Here is a 10,393-nt window from a genome sequence, read left to right as displayed (position 1 = left end):
AAAATCCCAAAAATCCTCCAAAAAAATCCCCAAAATCCCCCAAAAATCCCAAATCCCCCAAAAAAATCCCCAAAATCCCCCCAAAATCCCCAAATCCCCCCCCAAAATCCCCAAATCTCTCCGAAATCCCCCAAAATTCCCAAAAAAATCCCAAAATCCCCCCAAAAACCCCAAAAAATCCCCCAAAAACCCCAAAAAATCCCAAATCACCCCAAAATCCCAAAATCTCCCCGAAATCCCCCAAAATTCCACCCAAAAACCCCAAAATCCCCCAAATTTCCCCCAAAATCCCCCCCCGGTCTCCCTTCCCGGCGGTGACGTCACCGATGACGTCATTTCCCGCCATCCTTTTCTCCCGCGGCCATGGCGGAACCCGGAGGTGCGGAAAGGACCCGAAATCGGCGGAATTCACCCCAAAAAATGGGGATTTTGGGGGGAAAAACGGGATTTTGGGAAAAAAGGGGATTTTTGGGGAAAAATCGGGAATTTTGGGGGAAAAAAAGTGATTTTTGGGAGAAAAAATGCGATTTTTTGGGGGAAAAAATGTGATTTTTTTGGGGAAAAAAAAGCGATTTTGGGGGGGAAAAAAATGCGATTTTGGGAAAAAATGGGGAAAATTGGGATTTTGGGGAGAAAAATGCGATTTTTGGGAGAAAAAATGTGATTTTTTTGGGGGAGAAAAATGCGATTTTTGGGGGGGAAAAATGCGATTTTTGGGGGAAAAAATGTGATTTTTGGTGGGGAAAAAATGCGATTTTTGGGGGAAAACCGCGGGATTTTGGAAAAAAAGGGGTTTTGGGAAAAAAAACCGGGAATTTTGGGGGGGAAAATGGGGATTTTGGGGGGGGGAAATGTGATTTTTGGGGAAAAAATGTGATTTTTGGTGGGAAGGAAAAATGCGATTTTTGGGGGAAAACCGCGGGATTTTGGGAAAAAGGGGGATTTTGGGAAAAAAACCGGGAATTTTGGGGGGAAAATTGGGATTTTGGGGAGAAAAATGCGATTTTTGGAGGGAAAAAATGTGATTTTTTGGGGAAAAAATGTGATTTTTGGGGGAAAACCGCGGGATTTTGGGAAAAAATGGGAATTTTGGGGGAAAAAATGTGATTTTTGGTGGGAAAAATGTGATTTTTGGTGGGGAGAAAAATGCGATTTTTGGGAAAAAAAATGCGATTTTTGGGGGAAAAAAAATGCGATTTTTGGGGGAAAACCGCGGGATTTTGGGAAAAAAAGGGGGTTTGGGGGAAAATCGGGAATTTTGGGGGGGAAATTGGGATTTTCGGGGGAAAAATGCGATTTTGGGGAAAAAAAAATGCGATTTTTGGGGGGAGGAATGTGATTTTTGGGGGAAAAAATGTGATTTTTTTTGGGAAAAAAAAATGCGATTTTTGGGGGGAAACCGCGGGATTTTGGGAAAAAAAGGGGGTTGGGAGAAAAAACCGGGAATTTTGGGGGGGAAAATGGGGATTTTGGGGGAAAAAATGTGATATTTTTTTGGGGAAAAAATGTGATTTTTTGGGGGGAAAACCGCGGGATTCTGGGGTTAAAAACCTGGGATTGTTTGGGGGGAAAAACCGGAATTTTGGGAAAAAATGGGAATTTTTGGGTTTAAAAACTGGGATTTTGGGAGGGGAAATGGGGATTTTGGGGGGAGAAAAATGGGAATTTTTTTGGGGAAAAAAAAAGGATTTTTTTATGGGAAAAATGCAAATTTGGGGGGGAGGAATGGGGATTTTGGGGAAAAAATCGGATTTTTTGGGGGGAAATGTTGGGATTTTTGGGGGGAAAAGGGGATTTTGGGAAAAATTGGAAATTTGGGGGAAAAAAGAGGGATTTTGGCTTTAAAAATAGGATTTTTTTGAGGAAAAAACGGTTTTTGGGGGGGATTTGTGGAAAAAAAAAGATTTTGGGGAAAAAACGGGAATTTTGGGGGTAAAAAAATGCAAATTTTTTGAGGGGTGGGGGGAATGGGGATTTTGGGGGAAAATGGGGATTTTTGGGAAAAAAAGTGATTTTTTGGGGGGAAAAAGGGATTTTTGCGGGGAAAAATGGGGATTTTTGGGCGGTTGAGGGGATTTTGGGGTGTCTGATGACCATTTTGGGGTGAAAAATGACAATTTTGAGGTGCAAAATGACTATTTTTGGGTGAATAATGAGAATTTGGGGGTTAATGATAATTTTGAGGTGAAAAATGAAAATTTTGGGGTGAAAAATGACAATTTTTGGGTAAAAAATGCCAATTTTGGAGTGAAAAATGCCAATTTTTGGGCAAAAATGCCAATTTTGGGGGGGAAAATGCCAATTTTGGGGGGAAAAATCCAATTTTGGGGCAAAAAATGACAATTTTGGTGTGAAAAATGCCAGCTTTGGACAAACTGACCATTTTGGGGTGAAAAATGACAATTTTGTGGTGAAAGTGCCAATTTCAGGGGGGAAAATGCCAATTTGGGGCAAAAAAAGCAAATTTTGGGGTGAAAAATCCAAATTCGGGGTGAAAAATGCCGATTTTGGGGGGAAATGCCAATTTTGGGCAAAAAAATGCCAATTTTTGGGGCAAAACTGCCAATTTTGGGGTAAAAATGTCAATTTTGGGGCGATACATAATTTCAGGGGGAAAAATGCCAATTTAGGGGTGAAAAATGCCAAATTTTGGGCAAAAATGCCAATTTTGGGGGAAAAATGCCAATTTTGGGGTGAAAAATGCCAATTTTGGGGGGGAAAAGGCCAATTTGGGGCAAAAAATGACAATTTTGGGGTGCAAAATCCAAATTCGGGGTGAAAAATGCCAATTTTGGGGTGAAAAATGCCAATTTCAGGGGAAAAATGCAAATCTTGGGGGAAAATGCCAATTTTGGGGTGAAAAATGCCAATTTTGAGGTGCAAAATGTCGATTTTGGGGTGAAAAATGCCAATTTTGGGGCAAAACATAATTTCAGGGGGAAATTGCCAATTTTGGGGTGAAAAATGCCAATTTCTAGGCAAAAAATGCCAATTTTGGGGGAAATTGCCAATTTCAGGGGAAAAATGCCAATTTTGCGGCGAAAAATGCCAATTTCGGGGTGAAAATTGCCGATTTCGGGGGAAAAATGCCAATTTTGGGGCAAATAATGCGGATTTCAGTGGAAAAATGCGAATTTTGGGGCAAAAAGTGCCAATTTCAGGGGAAAAATGCTGATTTTGGGGTGAAAATGCCAATTTCTGGGTCAAAAATGCCAATTTCGGGGGGAAAATGCCAATTTTGTGGTAAAACATAATTTCAGGGGGAAAATGCCAATTTTTGGGGGAAAATGCCAATTTTGGGGCAAAACATAATTTCAGGGGGAAAAATGCCAATTTTGGGGCGAAAAATTCCAATTTTGGGGGGAAAAATGCCAATTTTGGGGCAAAACATAATTTCACGGGGAAAATGCCAATTTTGGGGTGAAAAATGCCAATTTTTGGGCAATAAATGCCAATTTCGGGGGGAAATGCCAATTTCAGTGGGAAAAATGGCAATTTCGGGGGAAAATCTCAATTTCAGGGGAAAATGCCAATTTTGGGATAAAAAATGCCAACTTTGGACAAACTGACAATTTTGGGGCAAAAAATGCCAATTTTGGGGCGAAAAATGCCAATCTCAGGGCAAAAAATGCCAATTTTGGTGCAAAACATAATTTCAGGGGGGATAATGCCAATTTCGGGTGAAAAATGCCGATTTCGGGGGGAAAAATGCCAATTTCGGGGTGAAAAATGCCAATTTTGGGGCAAAAAATGCGGATTTCAGTGGAAAAATGCAAATTTTGGGGCAAAAAATGCCAATTTTGGGGGGAAAATGCTGATTTTGGGGTGAAAATGCCAATTTTGGGGTCAAAAATGCCAATTTCGGGGGGAAAATGCCAATTTTGGGGTAAAACATAATTTCAGGGGGAAAAATGCCAATTTTGGTGTGAAAAATGCCAACTTTGGACAGACAGTGACAATTTTGGTGTAAAAAATGCCAACTTTGGACAAACAGTGACAATTTTGGTGTGAAAAATGCCGATTTTGGGGTGAAAAATACCAATTTTGGAGCAAAAATGCCAATTCCGGGGGAAAAATGCCAATCTTGGTGTAAAAAATGCCAACTTTGGACAAACACTGACAATTTTGGTGCGAAAAATGCCAATTTTGTGGGGAAAAATGCCAATTTTGGGGCGAAAAATGCCAATTTTGTGGGGAAAAATGCCAATTTTGGGGCGAAAAATGCCAATTTCGGGGGAAAAATGCCAATTTTGGGGCAAAACATAATTTCAGGGGGAAAAATGCCAATTTTGGTGTGAAAAAGGCCAACTTTGGACAAACAGTGACAATTTTGGTGTGAAAAATGCCAATGTTGGGGTGAAAATTGCCAACTTTGGACAAATTGCCCATTTCAGGGGAAAAATGCCAATTTTGGAGTGAATATTGCCAATTTTGGGGCAAAAAATGCCAATTTTGGGGGAAAAATGCGAATTTTGGGGCGAAAAATGCCAATTTTGGGGGAAAAAATGCCAATTTTGGGGGGAAAAATGCAAATTTTGGGGCAAAACATAATTTCACGGGTAAAATGCCAATTTTTGGGCAAAAAATGCCAATTTTGGGGGAAAAATGCCAACTTTGGACAAACACTGACAATTTTGGTGCGAAAAATGCCAATATAGGTGCAAAAAATGCCAATTTTGGGGCAAAAATCTCAATTTTGGGGCAAAAAATGCCAATTTCAGGGGAAAAATGCCAATTTCGGGGGCAAAATGCCAATATAGGTGTGAAAAATGCCAATTTTGGGGTGAAAAATGCCAATTTTGGGGGGAAAAATGCCAAATTTGGGGCAAAAAACACCGATTTCGCGCCGAAACCGCCGTAACCCCTCCCCTCCCTCTCTCCCCTCCCCCAGCCCCCGCCGCCCCCTCCCCCCCGGCGCCGCCGCCGGAGCTGCGGCTGATCCTGGAGGAGCTCCGGCAGCTGCGGCAGCGGCAGTTGGTGCAGATGCAGCTGACCCAGGACATCTTCCGCCAACTCCTCCTCTTGGGGGCGCTGGAGACGCCCCAAAAATCCGCCCCGGGGCCGCGTTTCCTTCTGCTGCCGAAACCGCCGCGCTCCGGCATCGCCGCCGCCTTGGCGTCCACCTTCGGCGACGTCTCGTCCTTGGCGTCGACGTTGGGTTCGCCGTCGTTGTTGGGGTCGACGTTGGGTTTGACGGCGTCGTTGGGGTCAACGGGGCCGTCGTTGGGGTCAACGTTGGGTTCGTCATCGTCGTTGAGGTCAACGGGGTCAACGTTGGGTTCGTCGTCGTCGTTGGGTCCAAAATTGGGTTCTTCACCATCGTTGGGTCCAAAATTGGGTTCTTCACCATCGTTGGGCCCAAAGTTGGGTTCTTCACCATCGTTGGGTCCAACGTTGGGTTCTTCGTCATCGTTGAGGTCGGCGGGGTCAACGTTGGGTTCGACGGCGTCGTTGGGCCCAAAATTGGGTTCTTCATCTTCGTTGGGTCCAACGTTGGGTTCTTCATCATCCTTGAGGTCAACAGGGTCAACGTTGGGTCCAACGTTGGGTTCTTCACCATCGTTGGGTCCAACGTTGGGTTCTTCATCATCCCTGAGGTCAACAGGGTCAACGTTGGGTTCGTCGTCATCGTTGGGGTCAACGTTGAGCTCAACACCATCGTTGGGGTCAACGTTGGGTCCATCGTTGGGTTCTTCACCATCGTTGGGTTCTTCATCATCGTTGGGTCCAACGTTGGGTTCTTCATCATCGTTGGGCCCAAAGTTGGGTTCTTCATCATCCTTGAGGTCAACAGGGTCAACGTTGGGTTCTTCACCATCGTTGGGTCCATCGTTGGGTTCTTCACCATCGTTGGGTTCTTCACCATCGTTGGGTTCTTCACCATCATTGGGTTCAACGTTGGGTTCTTCATCATCGTTGGGTCCAACGTTGGGTTCGTTGGGTCCAACGTTGGGTTCTTCACCATCAATGGGTCCAACGTTGGGTTCTTCATCATCGTTGGGTCCAACGTTGGGTTCTTCACCATCGTTGGGTTCTTCACCATCGTTGGGTTCTTCACCATCAATGGGTCCAACGTTGGGTTCTTCATCATCGTTGGGTCCAACGTTGGGTTCTTCATCTTCGTTGGGCCCAACATTGGGTTCTCCACCATCATTGGGTTCTTCTCCATCGATGGCCCCAACGTTGACCGTGACTCCCCCACCGGTCCCGCCGCGGCCCCGTCACGGCTGCGGTTTCTGCGGGAAACCCTTCGGCAGCGCCAGCGCGCGGCAGATCCACCTCCGGTCGCACACGGGCGAACGACCGTTCCGCTGCGACCTCTGCGGCGGCCGATTCACCACCCGCGGCAACCTCAAGGTGCACCTTCGGCGTCACCGGCAGCGCGGCCGCGGCGACGGCGCCGGGGTGAGAAATGGGGTCATGGGGTCGAGTTTTGGGTCATTGGGTCAATTTTGGGTCAAATTTGGGTAAAATTTGGGTCAATTTTGGGTCAAATTTGGGTCAATGTTGGGTCAAATTTGGGTCATCGGGTCGATTTTTGGATCATCGGGTCAAGGTTGGGTCATTGGGTCAAGGTTGGGTCAATGGGTCAATGTTGGGTCAATTTTGGGTCAATTTTGGGTCATCGGGTCGATTTTTGGGTCGTTGGGTCAAATTTGGGTCAATGTTGGGTCAAGGTTGGGTCAAATTTGGGTCATTGGGTCAAATTTGGGGTCATTGGGTCAATGTTGGGTCAAATTTGGGTCAATTTTGGGTCAATTTTGGGTCAATGGGTCAAGGTTGGGTCAAATTTGGGTCAAATTTGGGTCATTGGGTCAAGGTTGGGTCAATTTTGGGTCATCGGGTCGATTTTTGGGTCATTGGGTCAAGGTTGGGTCAAATTTGGGTCAAATTTGGGTCAATGGGTCAAGGTTGGGTCAAATTTGGGTCATTGGGTCAAGTTTGGGGTCATTGGGTCAATGGGTCAAGGTTGGGTCAATGGGTCAAAGTTGGGTCAATTTTGGGTCATCGGGTCAAGTTTGGGGTCAATGGGTCAATTTTGGGTCAAGTTTGGGTCAAATTTGGGTCAAAATTGGGTCAAATTTGGGTCAACGGGTCGATTTTTGGGTCATTGGGTCAATTTTGGGTCAAGGTTGGGTCAATGGGTCAAAAATGGGTCAATGGGTCAAGGTTGGGTCATTGGGTCAATTTTGGGTCAAATTTGGGTCAAGGTTGGGTCAAATTTGGGTCATCGGGTCGATTTTTGGGTCATTGGGTCAATTTTGGGTCAATTTTGGGTCAAATTTGGGTCAATGGGTCAATGGGTCAAGGGTGGGTCAAGGTTGGGTCAGTGGTCACTCTGGATGGTCATTTGGTCACTCTGGGTGGTCAGTGAGTGGTCAGTGGTCACTCAGTGGTCACTCAGTGGTCATTGGTCACTCAGTGGTCATTGGTCACTCAATGGTCACTCAGTGGTCACTCAGTGGTCAGTTGGTCACTCAGTGGTCACTTGGTCACTCAGTGGTCACTCAGTGGTCACTCAGGGTGGTCAGTTGGTCACTCACTTGATCTCTTAGTGGTCAGTTGGTCACTCAGTGGTCACTCAGTGGTCACTTAGTGGTCAGTTGGTCACTCTGGGTGGTCAGTGAGTGGTCAGTGGTCACTCAGTGGTCAGTTGGTCACTCTGTTCCCCCCAGGTCTCCCCAGAAGTGGCCACGCCCCCTCCGCCTGGCCCCGCCCCCTCCCTCCAGAGCGGCTTCCGGAACCTTCCGGGCGGGAATTCCGCAAATTCGGGGGAAAATTCCGCGATTTTGGGGCAAAATTCCGGAATTTTGGGGGGAAATTCCTCAAATTCGGGGGAAAATTCCACAAATTTGGGTGGAAATTCCAACATTTTGGGGCAAAATTCCGCGATTTTGGGGGAAAGTTCTGGAATTTTGGGTGGGAATTCCACAAATTTGGGGGAAAATTCCCCAATTTTGAGGGAAAATTCAGGAATTTTGGGTGGGAATTCCGAAATTCTGGTGGAAAGTTCTCCAAATCTGGACAAGAATTCCTCAAATTTTGGGGAAAATTCCGGAATTTTGGATGGAAATCCCTCAAATTTGGGCGGGAATTCCACAATTTCGTGTGAGAATTCCGCAATTTTGGGGGAAAATTCCACAATTTTGGGTGCAAATTCCTCAATTTTGGACAGGAATTCCCCAAATTTAGGTGGAAATTCCCCAAATTTTGGCATTAAATCCCCAATTTCGGGCGGAAATTGCCCAATTTTGGGTGGAAATTCCTCAACTTTGGGTGGAAATTCCCCAAATTTAGGCAAAAATTCCCCAATTTTGGATGGAAATTTCCCAATTTTGGGTGAAAATTCCTCAATTTTGGGTGGAAACCCCCAAAATTTAGGCAAAAATTCCCCAATTTTAGGTGGAAATCCCCCAATTTCGGGTGGCGGAAACTGCCCCAATTTGGGTGGAAAATCCTCAATTTTGACTTCAAATTCTTCAATTTTGGGCGGAAATTCCTCAATTTTGGGTGGAAATCCCTCAAATTTAGGCAGAAACCCCCAAAATTTAGGCAGAAATTCCCCAATTATGGGCGGAAATCCCCCAATTTTGGCTTCCAATTCCTCAATTTTGGGTGGAAATTCTTCAATTTTGGGCGGAAATTCCTCAATTTTGGGCGGAAATCCCCCAAATTTAGGCAGAAATTCCCCAATTATGGGCGGAAATCCGCCAAATTTAGGCAGAAATTCCCCAAATTTGGGTGGAACCTCCTCAATTTTGGGGTCAAATTTGGGGCGGCTCCGGGAGGAAGAAGAGGAAGAGGAGGATGAAGACATGGGGGGGTCTGAGCCCCCCAAAATATCGGCAGAACCCCAAAATCCCGACGGACGGGGGGAGGTGAGCCCGAAAACCCCAAAATTCCCCCAAAATTCCCCAAAAATTCCCCCAAAATTTCCCCAAAAATCCCCAAAATTGACATTTTTTGGGGTGTTCACCCCCTTTTCTTCCCCACAGGCGCCCCCAAACCGGAGTTCGACCCCCGCTGGCAGCAAAGGAGACCCCAAAATTCCGGGGGAATAATTTGGGGGTTTGGGGGGAAATTTTTTTCCCCAAAATTCACCCCAAAAATTTGGGGGGGGGGGGGGATTTTTGGGACACACCCCCAAAATTCCTCCTCGCCCCCACTGCCTCATCAATAAAATCGATTAAAACCCGTGGCTGACCTCTCCACCCACCTCGTCCCGCGTGTGATTTTTGGGGGTGAAGAGGAAAAACGGAGACACCAAAAATGAAAGAATTCACCCCAAAAAAATGCGCCCGGCAAAATGGCGGCGCCCTCAACAAAGATGGCGGCGGCGGCGTAATGCCCTCACTGGCTACGTAAAATGGCGGCGGTTGCTATGGGAACCTGCCCGCAGTCAAAATGGCGGCGGTTGCTATAGGAACCTGCCCGCGGTCAAAATGGCGGCGGTTGCTATGGGAACCCGCCCGCTATCAAAATGGCGGCGGCGCTTTGCCCTTAAAGGAAATGGCCGCCTTCAAAATGGCGGCGCCCGCCGTTCTGCCCTCACCGGGGCTCCAAACCGCCGTCGTTGCTTATGGATTAAAAAAATTTAAAGGCCGGGAAGGGCGCGGTGAACGTGGGAGCGGTGGGACGGGAATTTCGCGGTTTTAAAGCCGCCGGTTTGCGTGGAAATCGTGAGGAAGGGCGGGTTCTGCCAGCTTTCAAAATGGCGGGGGCACCAACGGAAATAACGGCGGGTGCCAACGCTCAAAATGGAGGCGGTGCCCATTAAAATAAAGGCGGATGCCCATACTCAAAATGGCGGCGGTCTCAACGGAAATAAAGGCGGGTGCCAGCACTCAAAATGGCAGCTGTCACTATTAAAATAAAGGAGGATGCCCAAACTCAAAATGGCGGTGGTCACCACGGAAATAACGGCGGCTGCGAGCACTCAAAATAGTGGCGGTCCCCATTGAAACAAATATGAGTGCCCCAACTCAAAATGGCGGCGGTTGCCATGTGAACCTGCCCGCTTTCAATATGGCAGCGCCCGCCGCTCTGCCCTCACCGGGGCTCCAAACCGCCGTCGTTCGCTTTTGCATTAAAAGGATTAAAAGCCCGAGAGGGGCGCAGTGTCCGTGGGAGCGGCGGGACGGAAATTGCCCGGTTTTAAAGCCGTCGGTTTGCGTGGAAATCGTGGAGGAAAAGCGGGTTCTGCCAGCTTTAAAAATGGCGGGGGCACCAACGGAAATAACGGCGGGTGCCAGCACTCAAAATGGAGGCGGTCCTAACTGAAATAAAGGCGGATGCCCATACTCAAAATGGCGGCAGTGTCCACGGAAATAAAGCGGGTGCCAGCACTCAAAATGGCAGCTGTCACCATTGAAATAAAGAAGGATGCCCAAAC

General features: G+C 46.9%; 1 protein-coding gene across 1 annotated transcript; it reads left to right on the top strand.

Moving 5' to 3' along the window:
• The first annotated feature begins 363 nt into the window (after positions 1 to 363).
• Positions 364 to 9,188, top strand: LOC115493062 (uncharacterized). Its single transcript, XM_072921300.1, has 4 exons — positions 364 to 379; positions 4,990 to 6,405; positions 8,722 to 8,879; positions 8,997 to 9,188. Exons 1-4 carry the CDS (start codon positions 364 to 366, stop codon positions 9,060 to 9,062), a joined length of 1,656 nt encoding a protein of 551 aa, XP_072777401.1. The 3' UTR covers positions 9,063 to 9,188.
• The last annotated feature ends 1,205 nt before the right edge of the window (positions 9,189 to 10,393 follow it).

The sequence above is a fragment of the Taeniopygia guttata genome, chromosome 36 (assembly GCF_048771995.1).
Source record: "Taeniopygia guttata chromosome 36, bTaeGut7.mat, whole genome shotgun sequence".
Taxonomy (NCBI): Eukaryota; Metazoa; Chordata; class Aves; order Passeriformes; family Estrildidae; genus Taeniopygia; species Taeniopygia guttata.
The sequence above is the reverse complement of the archived record's forward strand: the minus strand, read 5'-3'. Positions and strand labels throughout refer to the sequence as shown.